General features: G+C 39.8%; 1 protein-coding gene and 1 pseudogene across 3 annotated transcripts in view; both read right to left on the reverse strand.

Annotated features, from left to right (window-relative positions):
- Positions 1 to 3687: 3687 nt before the first annotated feature.
- LOC135195583 (uncharacterized) lies at positions 3688 to 5630 on the reverse strand (annotated as a pseudogene).
- A 189-nt stretch (positions 5631 to 5819) lies between these two features.
- LOC135195581 (SH3 domain-binding protein 5-like) overlaps positions 5820 to 23154 on the reverse strand; it is a 132793-nt gene continuing 115458 nt past the window's right edge. For all 3 annotated transcript variants that reach the window (XM_064221887.1, XM_064221886.1, XM_064221885.1), the window contains 4 exons: positions 17094 to 17244; positions 8829 to 9041; positions 8476 to 8715; positions 5820 to 5898 (listed from right to left, as the gene is read on the reverse strand). In XM_064221887.1, coding sequence (XP_064077957.1) covers positions 5836 to 5898; positions 8476 to 8715; positions 8829 to 9041; positions 17094 to 17244 — 667 coding nt within the window. In that variant the 3' untranslated portion in view covers positions 5820 to 5835. The remainder of the gene's footprint in view (positions 5899 to 8475; positions 8716 to 8828; positions 9042 to 17093; positions 17245 to 23154) is intronic.

Below are 23154 nucleotides of genomic sequence, written 5' to 3' on the forward strand. Positions count from 1 at the left end.
AGGAGAAATGTTTCATTTGCCCTTTTTAAAGGGACGAAAGGCGGACCTACCTCCTTTCTCTCTGGAGCCTTCCTTCTTGCGGGAGGTCTGGAGATCGGACCACCTCGAAAGGGCTGCCTAGAAGTGCTAGGTTCTTTCTTGTCCGACACTAAGCAGGTGGTTTCTTCTTCCTAGCTGACTGCGTCAGAAGATCCTGTGTCCGCTTTCCTCAGTTTAAAGAGTGAGCTAACGTCCCCTTCCACAACTTAGAAGGAAACAAATAGTCCGAACCGAGGAGCATATAGCAGAGCTGCCCCTCTGCGCATGCGAGACTGCCTTTGTTAAGAAGGCGCCATACACTGTCCTTTTCTTCAAAAGCCCTGCTCCAAATAATGCAGAGACTTCCAAAGATCCATCCTGTACTGCTTTGTCGATGCACGACAAAATGCATAACAGGGCTTCAGGTTCGATTCCCTGCGAATCGTGAGCTTTCTTGGACATCACCCCAAGGGACCAATCTAAGAAGTTGAATACTTCCAATACATGGAAAAGTCCCTTGAGGAGATGATCCCCCATATCCTCCCCCGTCTTGTACCATATGCCTCTTTTCCCAGCTAACCTTGCTGGAGGCATGCAAAAATACTGTCCTGGTTAAGTCTTTCTTTTTCTTCGACTTCATCCAGGCGTCTAAGGCGTTGTAAAGCCCGCTTCATCGAGATGGTGGGCTTCATCTTCAGAAAAGACGAAGTCTTCTTCGCCTTCCTTCACTCGAAAGAGCGAGCGCGGAGAAGGAGGAGCAGCCGGAATCCCACTCGTCTCCGTATTCCTCCAGAAGCATGGTTGTCAACACCTTATAGTTGGACAAGCCCTCTCTTCCAAGATCGTCATCCTCCGAGTTTCGTTCGAACTCGTGATAATCCTGAGTTTCTGTTCTCCTTTCAGAATGTTCCTCTTCTGGGGGAGACAAACTCCTGATCGGAGAGGGGCTAAGGGAATGAAAGTCTTTCCTTTTTCCCATCCTGATCGACTTGGAAGCCGTCACAACCTGCGGCTTCTCTCGCGCTTTAGAAGACGTCATGTATGACGCTTCCCGCTCTCCGAGCGTCATGTATGACGTCCTCTTGTTGACGTTTAGAAGACGCTTCGCGTCCGGAAGACGCTTCGCTTTCTAAGGGCTTCCTACTCGGCGTCACAATCTTGGACGGAGCGTCACGTCTAAGATCCTCTTGATTTGACGCTTCACTTCTAAAAGACGTCTTCCGAGCAGGTGCGAGAGGACGAGACTTCTAATAGGAAGCGCCAAGTCCGTCCGACGGGGCGCTAAAACTCCCACAAGAGATGGATGTTGTTCTTGCACCGCCATAATGATCTTCCTTGAAGCTTCTCCTACGTCTAGCACCTGACGCCCTTCGTCATCACTCGGGGAAGAAGCATGATGGGGTACTTCCTCATAAGCGTCAGGGACGTTGACGCCACCTTCGCCTTCTTAATAAGCAGACGGGGCGCATCCGAGAAAGCGCTCCGGGCTAGAATCAATGTCTTGCTTCATATGACGCTTCAGCGGTATCGATAATGTCGACTCCTTCCACCCTCGTTTAGGTGAGGGAGAGGGAGAGGACGAGAAAACACTCGCGAAGGACGCTTTTTCTATAGCGCCCTTGAGCTGGCTGCCATGAAGCAAAGCTTAGCTGAAAGGGGGACCCGTCTGACCGTTGGGGATTCCCTCCGACCTCCTTAATGCTTTTCGACTTTCTTTCCTTCTCCTCTGGGCATGTGAGCTTGGAAGAGGTCTAGGCCTGGGAGCGCCGCAGGGACGATCAAACGCCCCCTCCACAACACTGATAGGGTTCACTTCACTAAAATTTTCACTATCACTAGCCTTACCTTTCGAGTCCGCCATCTTGGACTTCATGTTCTCGAATCGTCGCTTTCAGATTGGCGATTTCGATGCCGAATCCGAAAAGACCACTCTGAGAATGAGATTTATAGGGAGAATCTACAGTAGTAGGGTTAGAATTATCATTGAAAGGCTCAATAGGCCTTGAATTCACACCTTTCAGCCTTCTAACTCTATCCCTCTCTAACTTCTTCAAATAAGAAGTCAAGTCTTCCATTCTTCTGCATTCAAACTCTCGCATTCCTTACAAGTGTTAATAGCAGAACACTGCACCCCCCTCATTTTACGGCATACAGTGTTGAGGATCAACCGAAGCTTTCGGTATCCTCACCCTGCAGCCTACATTCACACACATTCTCACACTCACATTAGAATCAGACATACTGAGAAAAATCCAAAAGAGTTATTCCCAAAAACAGTCCACAGTAGCGATGCCAAAAACACGATCCAAATACGTCACCAAAAGTCGAAAAACGCTGATCAAAGTGTTGAAAAATGAATCCAAGTCAGGAGGTAATAACAACAATGTTGATACCACCGGCGACAGAGAAAATATGATAGAAAACGGGGATGGTTCCTAGTCCTGCCACCCAGGGCAGGCCGGTAGATCACCTGACCTACCTGTAGCGAGTGGCGCGAAATTTGAATTCTGTCGGGGACGACGGAAGTCTTAGCTATGTATATATCTGACAGGTAAGTTTGATTGTATGAAAACAAAGTTTAGCTGTGGTTGTTTATTTGTCTTTTTTTTTTTGTATTATGCATCCCAACATAAATAAAAAAAATTCAATCAAAACAAAATCTTAAGCATGTGCATTCTGTGCCAGTTATGAATAAAATTCCGATTTTTATACTTTACTATTTTACAATGCAATGCTACTGACAGTTCCAAGCTGATTGGAAGCTTCAGACAAACAAAATAATAATAATAATAATAATAATAATAATAATAATAATAATAATAAAAGACATGAGCACCATCTGTATTTTCAAGCCAAAACAAACACCATCTACAGGCAGACTTCTAACTTTCATTCTTTCTCTAAAAAACAAATTAGCTATATTCTGGCCTGCTACTTACTGTGCCTATATAAAAAAAAATCTACATCAGTAACACAATTTAAATAAGAAAAAACTGATCTACAGCATCTTCAATATTTTACTTGAAATGACTACTGTCTAACACAGAATTCTCACTTGGACCAACTTGGCAAGTCGCCTATTCGATTAAAAACTGATGATAAATTCAATTTCTTTTAAAATGACTTATTTCCAGCTTGGCGACTAAAAAACTGGCTGGCCTTCCTTGCTTCACAAATAAAATTAATTGTGATTAATATCATCAGTACTTCTACTATTATTTTTACTACATGATAAAGTCTACTACGTATTATCAACAGAAGATATCAAATTAAAAAAAATGTTTTCATGACTTGCCACCAAATACATATTGACTCAAAACTTATAATAACTATGGAAACTTGGAGCTCATATTCTGTAGAGCAAAATTACTCCAAAAAAGTAACAAACAAAAAAAAACTTAGGTTTACAGCATTTATAAATCTACCACCCTGTCTTTGACAAGATCCTGGCACACGAAGTTCTATAACATGAAATTAGGATTTTGTTCAATTAGATTGGAACATAATTAAGAATTTTCCAGGAATACTCTACCATCCCTGGACCTTTGAAATGACAGCAGCACAATCAAATTAATGCAAAAGAGATATTCAATCTATTGTTGTATCACTTTCTGGCCTTATTTGTTTTTAAAGAGGAGAAGGCAGCAACATTCACTTAACAAAAACAGTAAGTTACAAACTTCACTTCATTTTCTCAGATTACAGTATTAAATTTCACAAATATAAGGTACCATATCATCAATTCGAACTGAATATCAGCATGAGCATAATTTAGAGCAGTTTTTTTTAATAAGTAGGGAAGCAATTGTTTTATACTGCGTACGATATCAATAATGTGATATGATATCTTAATAACTTCCATCTAATTTCAAGGAAAATATGCATCTTTTTTAAGTACTGTAATAAAACAAGCAAATGCTTGTTTTATAACAGGTTCAATTTTTTAAATATTTATCCCATGCACTATTTGTTTTCACCCATCCCTGTGATACAAGTATTTGCATAAACCTGAACAGTAAAATATCAATGTAACACAAAATACAATCCATGCACATTTTGCTTTTAAGAATACAGGGGTATGATTATTCTGCAAAGTAAGAATATCATGCCAAAATGTTCCAAAAACCTTTCTGTCATTTCTCTCATTAAATACTTAACTACATCTAACCAACCTTGATCATACACACAAATATCAGTATACTGTACTGTAATACAACTGATACCATACAACAACAAGAATCAGAATATGGCAATGAATTTTAATTGCTTTACAGTATGAGAATATCTTCCATTAATGTAACGCTAGTGCGTAAACTTTCCTAAATAAGCTATTAATAAAAAGCACTTAAAACGATACAAGGAATAAATTTCTTCACTAACAGAAAGCAATTTTTCCAGAACAATACACTGTACAGCAAATATGAGAGCTACTACAATTTTCCTTTCAGGCACTTATCATCAGTTTCTACACCACTCTTTCCTCGTTTAATACTGCACTGTTAATTAAGCATGGCATGATTCATTCATCCTGAACTGTATAGAGTATAACATTGTATGTGAATCCAGTCTTAATAAGACCAAATATCATTTATATGAGGAGATCAGTATGGTAATTTCATTAATAGCACAAACTCACTGCTCTATAAAGTACAAGAAAAATATGTCCTCTCATCTGCTCATAGAAGAAATGTATGGAAAAAATGTTGATATACTCTTTGACACCATTGCATGAATGGAATGCTTAACCTGTTTCAGGGACAGTAGTAAACAAATGTTTGTATTATTCGAATAATGAAATCTGAACCATGTTTATTTTCTGTTATGCAATGTACAAAAAGCATTAAAATTCAGATTTACAAGGAATATTACAGAGTGAAGGCAGTCAACTGGGAATACAAGTCTATCAATGGATGTTATCAAAAGCATTTGACAAAATGTTTGCAGAAACTAGAGTGGTTGGGTCAGCACAGCATCAAGATTGTTATAACAAACAAAAAGGTAAATTACAAAACTGGATAGATATAATACTTATGGCTTGGCAGTGGTATCTTCATCATGCATCTGTGGCACATTTTCCAATACCCAAGAGCTACGATGAGGTTCTTCCCTAGCCTCCTCACTACTAGAAGAACTATGCCACAGTGGTCCTGAAGAACTAGTGGACTTGTAAGGAATACATTCCTCTGGAGAGAAAGGGGTGCAAACATTCTGTAAAGGAACATAACCTGGAGTAAGATCTTCAGGGGAAGAGTGTTCGGATGAGGAATCATGGCTGAGAGGCAAGCTCTGAGGAGGATTCAGTTGTCTTGTCATGGGACTGAAGGAATCTTCAAGATGAAGGCCCATCATTGACTCACTCACTCTAGAGCAGGATTCTTGGCTACCCTCTTCAGATGCAGGCACAGTTTGTGTTGTAGAAGTGTCTTGAGGTTCTGCAGAAGTGTTTATGTAATTCTGTACTATCGTTGGCCAAGCACACATACTAGATGATGAAGGAAGTATGGCAAAATCACATATTTGGCGTATTAAGTGGTGTGCCCATAGCATTTGAAGCCTCAGCTAGCTCTTCATCTAACATCAGACCAGCAATAGCTTCATCACTAAGCATTTCAATGCTGAAAAAATGAAAGGAACATTTTATCATTATTCATTCTGACAAATATAATTCTTGAGCTTGTATTTAATACTACAATTGGAAATATGAAAAGCATTTCTTTAACTTAATTACAATATGCTAAGCAAAGCAAAAATATCTTAAGCCTAAAATTTCAATAAAAGCCTACACACTGGCTAAGCTTTCAGTCCGAGATTGTTGAATCACGGTTCCTCCACTGTCAAATACTGGGCTGAGGAGAGAGCTGGGCTGCCTAAACCAATTACCTGCACAAAACAATGAAGCATTACTACTCAATTAAAATAATTGATAACATTCTAAATTTAATGCAATAAGCACTAGAATAGCCAAGAAACCAAAATAATTTTTTACACTTAAAACATAAGTGAGTAATAAAGCTAAGGCGTGAATGATGCTCACTTAAAGAAAATAGAAGTAGGTATAACAATGTGCAGTGAAAGACAAACACCCTAACATTCCGCAAAAACAGGTACATATTTAAGAGACATTCTTTATCAATGTTTCTTAACTACCATTTGACATTGTATAGCAAACATTTTGCCCATTCCAGTTTATAAAATAGCATAAAGTGATTCCCCATTACAAGGTAATATTAATCATGAAAATGTTTAAGAACTCAAAATGATGGGAGTTAAGGCAGAATGCACACATGATGGATGACAGATCTCATTGCACATCTAACTTCATTGACATAAAAATGTTTTTGATGATGATGAAAGCATACAAATTCCAAACAAAAATATAATTATTATTATTATTATTATTATTATTATTATTATTATTATTACTGGAAATAAGTAGACCCTCTCTTATGTATATCCTGTCACAATAAATGGCTGCATCATGCAAATTAATCTTACAGAGGCTGCTAAATTTTCCTTATGATTCACTTCTCTTCCACTTTAATACTGGTCAACAACTGGCCAATGTTCATATTTCAGCAAAACAAAAAATATAAACACCATTTATGCAACAGTGTTAATCTCTATACAAGTGTAGGTATTGAAATACAGTGGAGTAAATCTGTAGACTTGCCAGCAGATGGATCCTTTGGGAATTTCATTATTATTACTCATATTGTATTAGAAAGTTTCAATAAATCATCAAGCCAAAATACTCAACAACCATTAGCTGGTCCTAGCAATTTATCTTTGGTAATAAACTTCAACTTTTACTATAGTATTTGGATAAAGGTACATTGCAAATTCTGGAATATTGCCTTATTTGATTTCCAAAAACTTGACATTCTCTCCTGACTGAAGTTTGGACAGTCACAAGTTTTACTGTTAGAATTATCCTCCATTCTCTGAAAGTGACCAATTAGAGTACATGATACAATTACTTCTGTATGACAATCCTGTTGGATTGAAAAATGCCATAATCTACCAATAAGTTCATAAAAACCTTATTTTAATACTTATATATGTAGCAGAATACATATAAATATAGAAATAAATAGTCACATCTTCAAAAAAATTCTGATCATAAAACTTCCACTTCTTTAACTATAACAAAATGCTTAATATGCAAAATTACCAAAAACAAAGTGTACAATGTTGCCTAGATAAAACTTTTTAATTTATGTGAACACTGAATTCTCTGCATCAACTCCTGTTATCATTTTAATATGGACTGATTGCAGTGTAAAATTCAAAGGGATGTCCTTTGCTCAGTGTACTGTAATGGTACTGATGGTTTTCTGCAGCATTCCTTTGACCTCCATCAGCCATGCTTTCTGCTTTTTTTCACTTTTTATCTGCTCCCTTTAATCAATTCTTACCTAAATAAATATCCAACTGTACGCATCCACTCATTCAACCACAAATCCTTTGTTCACACTGTATAAAAAGAGTCAGAATTTCTTTACCATATAATATAATAATCTAATTGAGTCCCAAGCAGCTGACAATCTCGAAGTTGTACTAACAATTTGACAGGTCTTAATGATCAACTAAAATCCCCCCTATGGCTAAAGAAACTGAGAATTAATCCTTCCAATATTCAGATTATATAAAACAACTTGTAGTATCTCACATTTTCTGCCCTGTAATGAAATTCTGATTTTCATAAGCACCAAATAAAATTATCAAAAAATAATTCCAGTACATGTATAGAACTGGAACTGAAGCTACACAATACAGCTTTGCCATCCCATTTTCTTTTCAGTCAGGATGCACATACCACAAACTTCCCTTTAGCCATGTACACTACATTTTACTAAAATTAATGTAGTGGCTAAAGCAATGCTGTAACCAGACACCTGACAGTTATTTTCACCAAAGCCCATAATCTTTATAAACCCAGTTCCTTGTTTTTGTTATTATATTTGCAAAGGCCACAATCTTTATAAACCCAGTTGTTATTATATGTGCCAGGCAGCTTTACCTTCCTTTAGTACAAAACAACTGATTATTTACATACGTAAAAACAGTAGTATACAAATATTGTATTTCTAATTCTTTCAAAAATATTCTAGTTACAAAATACAAATATAGGAGTTTATCCTTTCAGTGCCCAACAAATTAATATTCTATCTTTTATAGAAGCTGAAACTGTTGAATGTACTGTAATAGGCCAAAGTCAAGAAACAATGAAGTTATTGCAATGACAGTGATAATTTAACCATACCAAACACTTATACTGCACTTAAAACCTTTCAAATTATCACAGACACAGTTCACACAAAATGATGCCAAGTATATCAATAATCAGTGACATAGGTATATCAAAGCACTGCACATCAGGCAAACAGGAAATATTACCACAAAACAGCCAAGAGTGTAGAATACCACTAATTCAAGCATTGCTGACTTAAAACTAACCTGCCAGCCTGATAAATCTGTACATGCAGTTGCCCCATCTACTTCTTCAACAACCATATCTCCTGCATCCACCACTACACTGTTTGGTGCAACATCACACGCAGTTGTACATGCAGTGGATGAGATATCTGTCGTTTTGGGCAATGTTGAAACTGTGGTGGAAAGACTTTCAGTAGGCATATTACTAGTTGAGGTAGAAGGGGTTCTAGCAAGAAGTGAACGAGCTGCTTCAGGAGTCATCTGAAAGATGTAAAAATATCAGATATGTAAAGCGTACACAAAACTAAAATGACTTACTATTATTGGATATATCTAACTTCTCATAAAAACTTAAACACCTAGGAAATATTTACCACAGACGACATTATTGGTGCAGCTACTGATCCCAGTTTTCCAGGCAGAGTTTTATAATCGTCTTGGGTGTCTGAGTCTAAGCTAGACCCAGCATAATGGAGAGGATTTCCAGAAAGAGGTATTCCCCCATCTACTGCTTGGAGAGGAGGCAAGGGAGATTCTGCTCCGACACCAACACCACGAATTCCCAAGTCTAATTGAGACTGGCGGGTCTGGTAATGTAAGAAAAAAAATTGGTGATGGCATTACATGACTTCCAGAGCAAAAATTTTAATCCTATACATGACCTTATCTCTAGAGTGTATACTATTGCGAGAAAATATGATTGGGAGGTCAAGATCATGAATCTAAAGAAAATTTATTTTTCAACCAGACCACAACCATATGAATAAAATATCTGTGTAGTCCATTCTCCTACATATGATCAACTGTTTATAAAACTCTGGATATGTAAAGGCTGTCAGGTGACATTTGGAGAAATTCAATAACCTTTTTTTTTTAATTACATTTTCCATAACTGATGGGAGTGGCAGTACTATCATCAAAACCAATGGTGTCACCTCTAGTGCCTCATTTTATTACCTAACTCTGAGTGGTGACTATATAAGAAATAATAATATTCTTAAAACTTGAACCATGCCACAGCTTTTTCTAGAAACTGGTTTTAATTAATTGCATGTTAGCATCATAAAGCACATTTTCCACTGCTGATTATTTCAACCCACCCAAGACACATTATTTAGTACATAACTTTACTATCATTATTTTTACTAACATCTGATTTCCCTCAGCCTTCATTGTACTATATATATTTTCTTTTTCATATGCACATTGATTTGTTTACAGTTGTTAATCTACTAATTGGTCTTGAAGCATGTTTCATAAAAGAGGGCACAATTTAAGTGATGAAGAAATTACCAAGTGCCAGCAATCAACTAACATGTGAAAAGCCATTGAGTGCCAAAACCACTTGAAAAATGATATTGTTATTTTACAATAAAGTTTTGTACATACTTACCTGGCAGATATATACTTAGCTTACGTCTCTGACGTCACGACAGAATTCAAAACTCGCGGCAAATGCGACAGGTAGGTCAGGTGATCTACCCCACCCGCCGCTGGGTGGCAGGTGAATGAACCAATCCCCCTTTCCAGTCATAATTTTTCTTCCACCTGTCTCCTGAGGGGAGGCTGGGAGGGCCATCAATCGTATATATCTGCCAGGTAAGTATGTACAAAACTTTATTTGTAAAATAAACAATATCATTTTTTTGTGACATGAACTTTCCTGCCAGATATATACTTAGCTGATTGACACCCTTGGTGGAGGGAAAAAGACAGAGCTAACAAGGAAAAAGGGGAAACAACATCTGTTGTAGGATACTAACAAACCTTAGTTCTTACCTGATAAGGCTGAAGACTTCATAGTTACTGTCTATTAGTCTGCAAAGCCTGAAGAGCTACAGCGAGGGCGTGACCTACAGCTGAAAAGACTCTTTGGGTCTACCGAAGGGATTTGATATCCACTTACTCAGTAGAATCCAAGTCGGATCATGTCAATGGGGATTCGCCCTCTTAAATGACAGAGCCTGACCACTACCAATGCAGGCAGCTCTAGCACAAACAGATCACCTAACCATTCTAATGTTAGCAATATGAATAGAAAGAGATGCCTACCCGCATCCTCTTTCAAACAACCATAAAAACACAATACAAACAATAGGGGAAAAAATTTACAAAGGATATGCTTCAGCTCCCTGCCCCAGCACCGAATCCGCCAATACATACGGGCCTAACGCGAAGCACTTATCGTAAGTAATCTTGACGTCTCTAAGGTAGTGGTTCGCGAATACTGAATTGCATCTCCAGAATGTTGCTTTCATCAGATTCTGGAGTGACATATTCTTGTTGAAAGCCAAGGACGTAGCAATGGCTCTTACCTCGTGAGCCTTGACTTTCAAAAGCTTGAACTGATCCTCACCGCAAGCCAAATGTGCTTCCTTCACGAGGCTTCTAATAAAGAAGGACAAAGCATTTTTAGACAATGGTCTACTGGGATCCTTTACAGAGCACCAAAGTCTGTCCGTTAATGCCCTTAAGAGACTTCTTCCGCTGGAGGTAGTATCTTAAAGTCCTCACAGGGCAAAGAGTTCTTTCCGGCTCTTCCCCTACCAGGGGAGCTAAGCCTGGAACCTCAAAACTCCTTGGCCAAGGATTTGAGGGGTTCTCGTTCTTAGCTAGAAAAGAAGGAAGGAAGGAACAAATCACGGAATCTCCTTTGAAACCTACCCTTCCTTCTAGAGCATGAAGCTCACTAACTCTCTTGGCAGATGCTAAAGCCAAAAGAAACAGAGCCTTCTTCGTAAGATCCTTGAAAGAAGATGACGGGGAGGTTCGAACTTCGAGGACCTCAGGAAACGAAGAACCACATCCAGGTTCCAGCTCGGAATTTGAGACGAGGGTTTCTTGCAAGTTTCGAAAGATCTTAGCAGATCATGTAGATCTTTGTTGTTGGAGATATCTAAGTTCCTGTGGCCTAAACACAGCTGCTAACATGCTCCGATATCCTTTGATGGTCGAAACTGCAAGACCGCATTTTTCCCTGAGAAAAACCAGGAAATCTGCGATTTGGGTCACAGAGGTACTGGAAGAGGAAAGCTTCTGGTTTCTGCACCAACGGCGAAAGAGTCCCACTTCGACTGGGTAAACACTTAAGGGTAGCGGGCCTTCTAGCTGAGGCGATAGCCTTCGCTGCCTTAGCTGAAAACCCCTTCGCTCTGACAAGACTTTTGACAGTCGAAAGCCAGTCAGATTGAGAGCGGGGAGGTTTTTGTGATACCTGTCGAAGTGGGGTTGTCTGAGCAGATCTACTCTTTGTGGAAGAGCTCTTGGAAAGTCCACCAGCCATTCCAGTACCTCTGTGAACCAATCTTGGGCCGGCCAGAATGGAGCTACCAGCGTCATCCTTGTCGCTTCCGAGGCCGCAAACTTTCTGAGTGTTTGACTCAGAATCTTGAATGGAGGAAAAGCATAGACGTCCAGACCTCTCAGTCTAGAAGGAAAAGCATCGACTGACACTGCTCCTGGGTCCGAGATCGGGGAGCAGTAGAGGTCTATTCTCTTGTTCTTTGCTGTCGCAAAAAGGTCGATATGAGGTCTGCCCCATAACCTCCACAGGTCCTGGCAAACTTCTGAGTGCAGAGTCCACTCCGAGGGGAGCACTTGATTCCTCCTGCTCAGGAGATCGGCTCTGACATTCCTTCTCCCTGTACGAACCTGGTGAGGAGAACGATCTTCCTTGCCTGGGACCACAACAGCAAGTCCTTCGCTGTTTCGTACAGGGAGAAAGAGTGTGTCCCCCCCTGCTTTCTTATGTAAGCCAAGGCTGTGGTGTTGTCCAAGTTGACCTGAACTATAGCATTTCGGACGTGGGGCTCGAAGGCTTTTAACGCCAACCACACTGCCATCAACTCTTTGTTATTGATGTGCCAGGACACCTGTTCCCCCTCCCAGGTGCCTGACACTTCTCTTGACCCTAGGGTCGCCCCCCAACCCGTCTCCGACGCGTCGGAAAACAATACTTGGTTCGGGTTTGGCATGTACAGAGACAGACCTTCTGCAAATCGGAGAGGATCTGCCCACCACAGAAGGTCCTTCTTGATTCCTTTTGATATCATGAAGGAGAATTCCAGGTCTAGAGAGAGACACCTCCAGTTCCGGTAAAGGAAGAATTGGAGAGGTCTGAGATGCAACCTTCCAAGAGAAACGAATTGCTCCAGCGAGGAAAGTGTCCCCAACAGACTCATCCACTCCCTCGCTGTGCATGCATCTTTCTCTAGGAAGGTCGTTAGTTTCTCTTGGCAACGAGCAATCCTCTCTGGTGACGGATATGCCCGAAAATCCGGAGAAACCATCCGAATCCCCAGATATATCAGCTCTTGACTGGGGATTAATTGTGACTTCTGGAAGTTCACCAGAAGCCCCAACGAACTTGCTAAAGTCAATGTCTTTTGTAGGTCCTCCAGACATCGTTCTTGTGAGCTTGCTCTGATCAGCCAATCGTCTAGATAGAGAGACAGCCTCACTCCCTCCAAATGTAGCCACTGCGCTACATTCTTCATTAAACCCGTGGAAAACTTGAGGGGCTGTCGAAAGGCCGAAGCACAAGGCCCTGAATTGGAAGATCTTCCCTCCCATCATGAATCTCAGAAACTTCCGTGAAGAAGGATGGATAGGCACATGGAAGTAAGCGTCCTGAAGATCTAGGGACACCATCCAGTCCCCTGGACGAAGAGCCGCCAACACGAAGAAGTTGTCTCCATGGCGTGAACTTCCTTTTTTCTACGAAGACATTCAGGGCGCTTACATCCAGAACCGGTCTCCATCCTCCTGAGCTCTTGGGAACTAGGAAGAGTCTGTTGTAAAAACCCGCAGAATGAGGATCTTTCACTAGTTTCTATCGCCTCCTTCTCCAGCATAAGATCTACTGCTAGAGAGAGGGCTTGATTCATGATGGGTCCTTGTACTTGGCTACCAACTCCCTCGGAGTCGTCGTCAACGGAGGTCTTGATAAGAAGGGAATGAGGTAGCCTTTGCGGACAATCGAGAGTGACCAGGTTGTCCGCCCCTTTCCTGGCCAGACGTCGGCAAACTTCAGAAGTCTGGCACCCACTGATGTCTGGAGAACTTGAATCCTACTTCTTCCCTCTGATGGATCTAGAGAAGGTCTTCCCTCGTTTAGTGGGTCTAGATCCTCTAGAGGAAGAAGCTCTGGCAGGAGGGACTCCTCGAAAGGGCTCCTGCCTAACTGGAGTCTCTCTCTTGGTTTTAGCTTGGAAAGAAGAGTGAGGCTTCCTGGTAGACTGGGCTAGCATGTCCTGTGTAGCCTTAGCTGAAAGGGCACAAGAAACATCCTGAATGATCTTCTTAGGGAAGAGTTGAGGAGAGAGCTGAGAATACAGGAGAGAGGCTCTCTGAGCATGCGATACTGATTTCGTCAGGAACGAACAGTAAACAGATCTCTTCTTGATCACTCCCCCTCCGAAAAGGGAAGCTACTTCACTCGATCCATCCCTCACTGCCTTATCCATACACGTGAGAACACCTGATACGAAATCCTCAGGTGAAATGGAATCCGGGGTCTGCGTCTTCTTGGCCAAAACGCCCAAAGACCAGTCTAGGAAGTTAAACACCTCCAGGACTCGGAACATTCCCTTCAACAGGTGGTCAAGCTCATTCATCCCCCATGTCGTCTTAGCAGACATGAGGGCAGAGCGTCGAGAGGAATCCACCAGTGAAGAGAAGTCCGAGTCTGCCGAGGATGGAAGAACGAGGCCCAAGGGTTCTCCCGATTCATACCAGAATCCTAGTTTTCCAGTAAGCTTAGAAGGAGGGAAAGAGAACACTGTCTTCCCTTTCTCTTCCTTCGAAAGAAGCCACTCACCAAAACCTCTAAGCGCCTTCTTCATAGAGATTGCAGGCTTCATCCTGACACAGGATGAAACCTTCGAAGTTTTCGAAGTCGAAAATAACGAAAGAGGCGAGGGCGGGGCGACAGGAGAAAGGGCGTCTCCGAATTCCTGAAGCAACAGGTCCGTCAAACGCTTGTATGAAGAAACGGAGGAATCTTTAGGAATTTCTTCTTCCGAGGGATCCTGTTCTTCTTCCGCCGAAGATCCTTCACAATCCTTACGATGAAAGGCTGTCTTGTCCTCAGCCGAGAGTCCATCCTTGGAAGAACGTCTGGAAGAACTCTGACATCTAACCGGGGAAGTTATAACTTCCGTTGAGATTCTGCCTGAAAACTCCTTCTTGTCAGGATGAGGGCGTATTCTAGGCTCTTGGCGCCTAACGAACGCAGGGCGAAAATCTGGCGAAGAGCGCCTATTAGGCGAAGAGCGCCTATTAGGCGAAGAGCGCCTATTAGGCGAAGAGCGCCTATTAGGCGAAAAGCGTCTATCAGGCTCCTGGCGCCTGTCTAAAGGAGAGCGGCTGCCTGGCGAAGAGCGCCTGTCATGCGGGAAGCGATTATCAGGCTCTTGGCGCCTGCTGCGAGGAGAGCGAATCTCTGGCGACGAGCGCCTACCAGGAGAGAAGCGTCTGACAGATTCCCGGCGCCTAACTCGAGGAGAGCGAAAATCGGGAGAAGAGCGCCTTGAAGAAAGAGCGCCTACCAGGCTCTTGGTGCCTGCTAAGCGAAGGGCGGCTGACAGGAAGAAGAGCGCCTGTCTACCAAAGGGCGTCTGGTCACAGGAGAGCGAAAGCCTGAAGGAGAGCGGCTACCATGAGAAAAACGCCTACCAGGCTCCTGGCGTCTGCCAGCGGGAGAGATCCTGTCTCGAGACGAGCGCCTGTCAGGACAGGCTCGCTCACGGGAAGCATGCCCCTTGTCCGTCCGACGGAGAAACGATGTCCGCAGGAGAGCGCCTGTCCGTTGAAGAGCGCCTCGTACTACGATCCACTCCTGGAGAGAGGGCGGTTACTGACGAATAGCGTAAACCTGGAGAAGAGCGCCTGGACTTCTTTACCGGGAGCGAGACGTCCTTCCTACGACAAGAAGTCACAATCAAAGAGTCAGCCAGAGCCGTAATCTGCGCCTGCAGACTAGCCAACACACGTGTAGGAGACTTAACAAAGTCCTTCACAGGAGACGCAGCTCGATCCTTACTAGGAGAGCGAAATTCCAAAGAAATCCTCGTTTCTTCTCCATCCAATCCAGGATCTTCCGAAAAAACTTCAGGGCTGAGGGAGGGGGGGGAGCGGAAGAAGCCTTGCCAGTGGCTCTCTTCGACGGCCGAGAAGCTTCTGAGGAGCTCCAACCACGCTTGGCGGGCGAAGGAGAAGGCGAAGACGAGAAGCATTGCCGTAAGACTTCTCTCTTGGCGCGATCCAAGGTAGCCTGGAGCGAACATCAGGCGCTACCGAGGGGACGCCTGACCGGTGGGGGTTCTCTCCCTAACCTTCCTGCGGCTTTCGACTTTCCTCCTCCACTGGGTCTGGGAGTCTGGAAGAGGTCTAGGCCTAGAAGCATTAGGGAGCCGATCAGACGCACCCTCCACTGCACTGGAATCACTGCACAAATTGCTATCACTCTTACCTTCTTAGCACTTTAATTTTCAGCTCCATGCTGCGAATAGTGGCTCTCATAGTGTCCACCTCCGAAGGCGCATCTTCGGGTTCGGTGCAGGAAGCAGGGGCTGAAACTGGTAAAGGCGCTACGTCTACAGCAGGGTTATCAACTTCAAACTCGCTAGCGCGAGACCTACTAGAACTCCTAGCTGAAGCTTTCCTAACCTTGTCCTTCTCAAGCTTTCTTACATAAGAAGAAAGCGCCTTCCATTCTTCTTCATTCAAATTACCACATTCATTTACAAGGGTTAATAAATGAGCAGTCATTCCCTACACCTCATGCATACTGTGTGAGGGTCTACCGCAGCTTTCGGTAGCCTCACCTTACAATCGCTAACAGAACAAACTCTGAACATAGTTGAGTTCTTCTTAATTTCTAAATCAGACATAATGAAATTCCAGAATAATCAAAAAGAATAATCAAAAACCGGTCCACAAATCGCAAATGCCAAGCCAAGGAGCAGGTACTTCACCAAAAGTCCGATGAAACAATCCAGGGCGAAAACGAGTAATAATCCAAAATCGAGAGGTATCGACAACAGATGTAGTCGACACCGGCGACAGAAAAATTATGACTGGAAAGGGGGATTGGTTCATTCACCTGCCACCCAGCGGCGGGTGGGGTAGATCACCTGACCTACCTGTCGCATTTGCCGCGAGTTTTGAATTCTGTCGTGACGTCAGAGACGTAAGCTAAGTATATATCTGGCAGGAAAGTTCATGTACAAAATAATTTATTTGAACTTTATGCAGCATGTCTACACATATTTTGACCAGTCAAAATTAATTATCCATAATAACCAGTGGAAAATTACAGTACAGAATCAGTGTAGTACATACATGATCATGAACAGGAATGAAAAAACATGTAACAATGCAAGAGTATATCTTAAACATGAAGCTAATTTCCCATCTTCACAATGATTTCTTAAATGTATTAGGACTCAAAAATAACTGGGTATTCACACATACTTTATTTATAAAAATTGTTTAGCATCATAAATCTTCAACACTTTGCCCGTGATACAATTCTAAAATTATTGTACACTGAAGATTTCAATTTCCACAAAGACATGTTAAATATTCAAATTACATTTTTATAATGTTAATATAATGAACTGTAGCAAGATACTTACCCTGTGAATTTCATCAGAAATGGTCTCAAGGTTGGCAAGGGCCTGAGCATAAGTCATCTTGGCTCCAGTGACACTTTCTTCTAGCTGTCGCACTCTTTGTTTCTGAGCTTCTAGCTGCTGGTTTATAGCTGCCTTCAACTCAAAATAAGGTCTGTAGAAATCATGTTCATTAAAACATTTATGTGCTAATTATGGCTAAATTGCAAACTTACTTCAGCAACTATTTTTCCCCAAGGTTATGTACAAAACTGTATGCGTTTATAGTATGTGGTGAAACTGAACTTAATGAGGAACATAAAAGTGCATTTGTAATCATGCTCTTACATGAATTTATCTTGAAATGAACCAAGTCTTTAAAATATGAAAACTGTGCAAAGTCCTACCTCCTTTGTGATGATTGTCAAGAGTAAAACAAACAAAGAAAACCTAGGAATTCTATAAACTAATTTATTACTCCTTTCATTTTTTCAAAAATGTGTCATAGAAATCAATCTGTGAAAAAGAAAGATCTTCAAGACCTAATGTGTTTTGTGACCAAATAAAAAGAAACTAGACATGTCAGTGGGCTTCCAAGCTCCATTCATAATTACAGATTATCATATGGAGACACTGCACTAATGACAAAGTTACCATGATGGTCATGTCCCTAAGCTCATTCTTGTGTAGGCTTAACATAAGTAGAATGGGGTCTTGTCTGGTAATGCTATGGTTCTTCAATGAACCGTGACTCAAAATACACTGATAGATTTCCTTTCCATCTAAGTAGCCAAAAACTCCTGGTGTACAGCATTAATTTCTAAAACATTAATGTACTCCCTGACAAGAAGATAATATCAGGTGGCCCAGCCTCAGGAAAGAGACAATGAGGTACCTGATATAACAGGTACGTACCTCTAAGTCACCCTCAAACAAGGTGTAAAACCTGAAAGCTTCCATCAGTAGAGTGCAACTTCCAATGAAAGAAAAGCTGTAGCTGTGGATGTGCTAAGCCAGGAGAAGGCTCTAAATATACACAGTACCGGCAGAAAGTATTGTGTGGCCATGATTTAGTATTCTGAATGATCTTTTTGGTGAAGAGGAAGGTACCACTTAAATGGGAACTGGACAGCCAATGCCAAGTCTCTATAGCATAAATCACGACTAGGATAGCATGGAAAAGACCTCACTATAGTACCTGTTAAATTGGAAGAAAAAAATAATTCATTCAATCATTCTGACATGACTCCATTACACAGCCACCACAAGCAATAATGCTCAAAGGATCTCATCACTATTCATATACTTTTAAAACCAAATTTTCAAGCATATACGTATATACATTCATAAGGTTAGTCTCTAAGTAACTCATCAGTGTGACCAGTAACATGATCTATTCTGTGAAACTTCTAACAACAGGAGTTTGTAAAATCAGTAAAGATTTTCCTGTACAGTAATACCCCGAACTTGCGCAATTCGAGTTGCATGAATTCACAATAGTGCAAACTTTTCATTGGAACCTAACCAAATTATCATACGCGAGTTCTTCACAATAGTGCAAACATTTGCTAATCCTCCAGAAACACTGCAAAAGTGTTTATGTTTAATTTATTATGTAAATTTTTAAGTTTTAAAACTTTTCTGTATAAAATCTTTATTAAAAATTTATTATTTTTATTTTCGTACATGCATTAATATGATACAAAGGGCATTACAGCACCTACAGTTAGTGTATATACATACTTTTACAAGATGCAATACCCACTCATAAAGTTACTGCACTTTTCAAAGATTATATCCCTTCAAAAACTTTAATTTCTGAAGTACATATTAGTATACTACAATTAGTATAAGTTTTTATGGTCTCAAACGTAAAATCAGTATGGAGATCCCGTGTATGCTATTTATATTTTTTAAAACATATACAAAGGCAGTACGTACCTATTTCACAGTGTTTGTCACTATATAAGACCTTCATGATCAGCTAGTAAAACACAAAGACATAACAGAGTTGTCGTTCTGTGAAAATTACTATCTTAACCTCGGAAAAAGTGCTGGTAAAATCTATATGTACTATGTTATGTAATTACAGCACATACAGTTAACGTACTTTCAGAAGATGTGATCCCATTCTCACTTTTTTACCTCACATGACGTACGTATTTCTCTCTCTCTCTCTCTCTCTCTCTCTCTCTCTCTCTCTCTCTCTCTCTCTCTCTCTCTCTCTCTCTCTCTCTCTCATAGTTAGCCTCCTTCACACTGGTACATGATTTAAAATTGATTGAATTTTAACTTTACCCTCATGCAAACATTATGTATGTACATACATACACATTTTCTTTATTTCATTGAATTGCGTACCTTTGTTATACAGACTTATGAAGTTTATCTAGTGACGCAAAGCAAACTTCTCTTTACTCTGAGGGAAAAAGAAAATGGCACCCTATGAATTAGGGGTAACGTTAGTATACGTACGAAAATGTATACGAATGTATGTAGCAGTTACAGTAACTATTTTTAAGCTAATCAGTTATTTCTTTTATAAGGGTAATGTATTAACTACAGTAGCTTTAATTTCATTTAAAAGTTAGCTTAATACTTAGGGAGCATGATTTGGGTCATATTTAGTGTTCAAACTCTAGAAGCAAGTATTTCTTAGCATTTTTAAAAGACTGCCAAACTTATGCGAAACCTTCCCTTACGCGAGGGGGTCTTGAACCTAACCTCGCGTAAGTTCGGGATATTACTGTATACTTAACTGTCAAGATCTGTGACAGGTACTTTCTGTAACAACTTTATTGTCATAACATACATATTTATGTCAGGTTTCCTTCTTCCTGATTAGACAGTTTTGTAGTAGCTTCTCCTTTACTTCACAGAAAAGGTATTTCTCAACAGAATGTTGAAAAGTAAAGGTAGTCTCCTGTACTAATTGTCAGTTTGGTAGAGTTTCTTGAAATTACAAATAGCTGAAGATCAGCTACTGAATTTAATGTCAAGAAAAACTGTGAAAAAACTTTCACCCTCTAGAGCCTAAGGACTCTTGACCCAAGAACTCGCAGCTCAATGGTAGGTTAAAACTTTCCAGGTTGGTTAAACTACCCACTGCCTTGCAATAATGAGAATAATTTAAAATGTCAAACATAAAAAAGATAAAAAAAAATCTATGAAGTACAAACTAATGGCACAATGGAATATTCTAATTAGCTATACAGGGTTCAAGGGGTATCATCAAATTTACTTCAACACTACTTCACAAAAGCAACACCTAATTTTTAAGAATAAGACATATGATCATCATATATTACAAAAGGATATGTTCATTTTCACTGAGAAACTATAAAGTTTCATTCTTAATTCAAGATACTCCTCAGTCAACAAATTGACTAAATACTTAATATTCCAGATTCAATAAACTCATAGTTGGCAGGGATGTGTTCATTTTAAAATAAAGACCAAAATCTGCCCATGGCATTTCAATATAATCTTATCTCTGCACACATTATTCTGAAAGGCAAAGCATGTTATCTAATCTTTCGACAAGATTGCTTTGATCAGGAGGGAGTCTCATTTGTTCTCCCGTAAACTACCAAAATAAAAACAGTTGAGAGATTAAGATGGCATAATTGTTTTTGAACTACTAAGCAGAAACAAAATATAAATTGTTTTTCATGTTCCATACATACATATAACCAACTGTATACCATATGCTGTGCTGTCTGGTACAGCAAGGTGCCAAGCAAGATCCAGGTCAAAAATATTATAAGATCTCTTAGTCTTCTATTAATGCTATCGACACTTTAAAAAAATGTGTGAGTAGATATGGACCAAGCCAACCACAGTTGGATAGAAGTAGCCCGCTCTCAATTAAAATACTATTATTACTACAATAAATTGAGCATTATTACTTGTGGTGTGTAACAATTTATGCTCTCGACCAGAATTTTCCTCACCTCTCTTCACTTAAACCAATTATGTGCCCTCACAAAGTGTTAGTATATACTTAAGACTACGGTATGCTCTACAATATATCTCAAACATAGGCTGAAGATTCTTATGAGTGCTTATTTTCTTGACATTTCATTAAAGTTATCACATAACTACTTGAACAAACATATGTTTACCTGTGTTTAAACTGATTTTCTGTAACTACATTTCACTACTATCCTACAAGTGACAAATGGTGTAAAGATCTACAATTTTTTTAGTGTTCTAAAAACGCAAGGCCCATTACAAACACAAAAACTGAGAAACTACAGAAAACATAAAAAAATAACCACAAAATTGCTCTGTGACTAGAAGTTGCATATGATACTCCAGTGAGAGGTACTCTCTCAAAAAGACCGTTGGCTGTCTAAATAAACAAATCCTATGCACAGTAAAATCTTGAAACCACCTCCATTACTAAGGAGAGAATATATATTTCTGCAACAGATTCAAAATATAGAGTACGTATAGTTTTCTTAAGATGTGAAGGAATATCCTAAATCAAAATCAAAATTTTTTCCTTTTCTATTATTACAAGTGAAGCAGACAAATACGTATGGTAGTTGTTGATATCTTACATCTCTATGTGAAGACACTGTAATAACCCATTCTACAAAGAGAACTAAGATTTCCTGGAAATGCAATCTTTTACAGCATACGTATTCCTGTTATTAAAAAATGGATAAAAAAATCATAACTTGTCACTAGTTTTCTTTGCATGACAAACATCATTTTTTCTTTAAAAATGCTAGACACATGAGAAATTAATAAACACCAAAGAAAATGTAGCGCATTCACAATAGTCTCCATCCTTGTTTTCAAACTTTCTCTACATCAGTAAACACCCCATATTTGAGGGGGATGCATTCCAGACGGCCCCCCAAAAATAGCTAAAATCAGCAAATACTTAGAACCCCTCTGAAAATGCTTAACTGTTATAACTGTCTAGTACATATTTTGATAGTTCAAACGCAAGAAAAACCTTCTAAAAATGCTTATACCTGAATACTGTAATAGTTTCATCACAAAAAGTCCATTCAGTCATGAAATTGAGAAGAAAATACATTATTTAGTGAATATTCCGTGAATAGTCAAAATTTTCCACGAATAATGTGTAGATATTACATAGAGAAACTTGAGAATATCTGAGTTTGCAAATCTAGAGAACACGAATGAGTGGGGTTTAGTGTATAAGAAACCATTTCCATGAAATCTTTGTGTTATGAATATTCTGTACATTATAAATTAAACCTCAAAAACCCAATTACAAAACCTAAATTTATAAGCTACTGAATTTATCAAAATACAGCTAGTCCCCAGGTTTTGGTAGCTCCAACTTACAGTACTCCATACTTATGGTACTTTTTCAATAAATTCATAAAAAAAATCAGTTTCATGTTAGGCTGAAGTTCCAAAGTTACAGCGCTGTAAAGTGTTTGATGTTCCAAAGTTACAGCGTTTTCTGACAGCACTGCCGTGACCCAGAGAATGCCTGTATGCAGAAAACTAACCCTCTATCTTCTAATAAAATGAAATATGCGACTTTGAACATGGAGAGCTGTTAAAAAAATCTTAAGGAAAAAATGGGATAATGAGCATTTTCTTTCCTAGTGGTAATGAGCATTTTCTGTCCTAAAGTTGCTTTATTTCTTAAAATTAAGTCTGCAAAATAAAAGTATATCACAAAAATTCAAGAAGACAAAATTTCCTTCTAACAAACCATTGATTTTCACCCAAAAACTGAAGTCACACCTCAGAAAGCAGTTAAGTGGTAACAAATTCAATTTAAAGACCCTTCATAAAACAGGTAGAATCTGGTTTTCTAGCAAGACCAAATCTTAAAACAGGCAGAATCAGGTTTTCCTGGAATGATCAAGTCTCTCTGCAAACATCTACATCAGGTTAGTCTCACTATCTTGGTACTATGTTTTGTGAACAAAGGAAGTTCAGCCAAATCTTCAAGCATAATGCTTATGTGCCCAAATACAGCTAAGATTCAGAGGATGAAAAGGTACTTCCTGACTAATTTCCATACTGCAGAATGCAAACATGTGCACCAATTCACTGCGACCTGCTGCTCCTTCAGAGTTGTTAAAAA

The sequence above is a fragment of the Macrobrachium nipponense genome, chromosome 16 (assembly GCF_015104395.2).
Source record: "Macrobrachium nipponense isolate FS-2020 chromosome 16, ASM1510439v2, whole genome shotgun sequence".
In the NCBI taxonomy this organism is placed as follows: Eukaryota; Metazoa; Arthropoda; class Malacostraca; order Decapoda; family Palaemonidae; genus Macrobrachium; species Macrobrachium nipponense.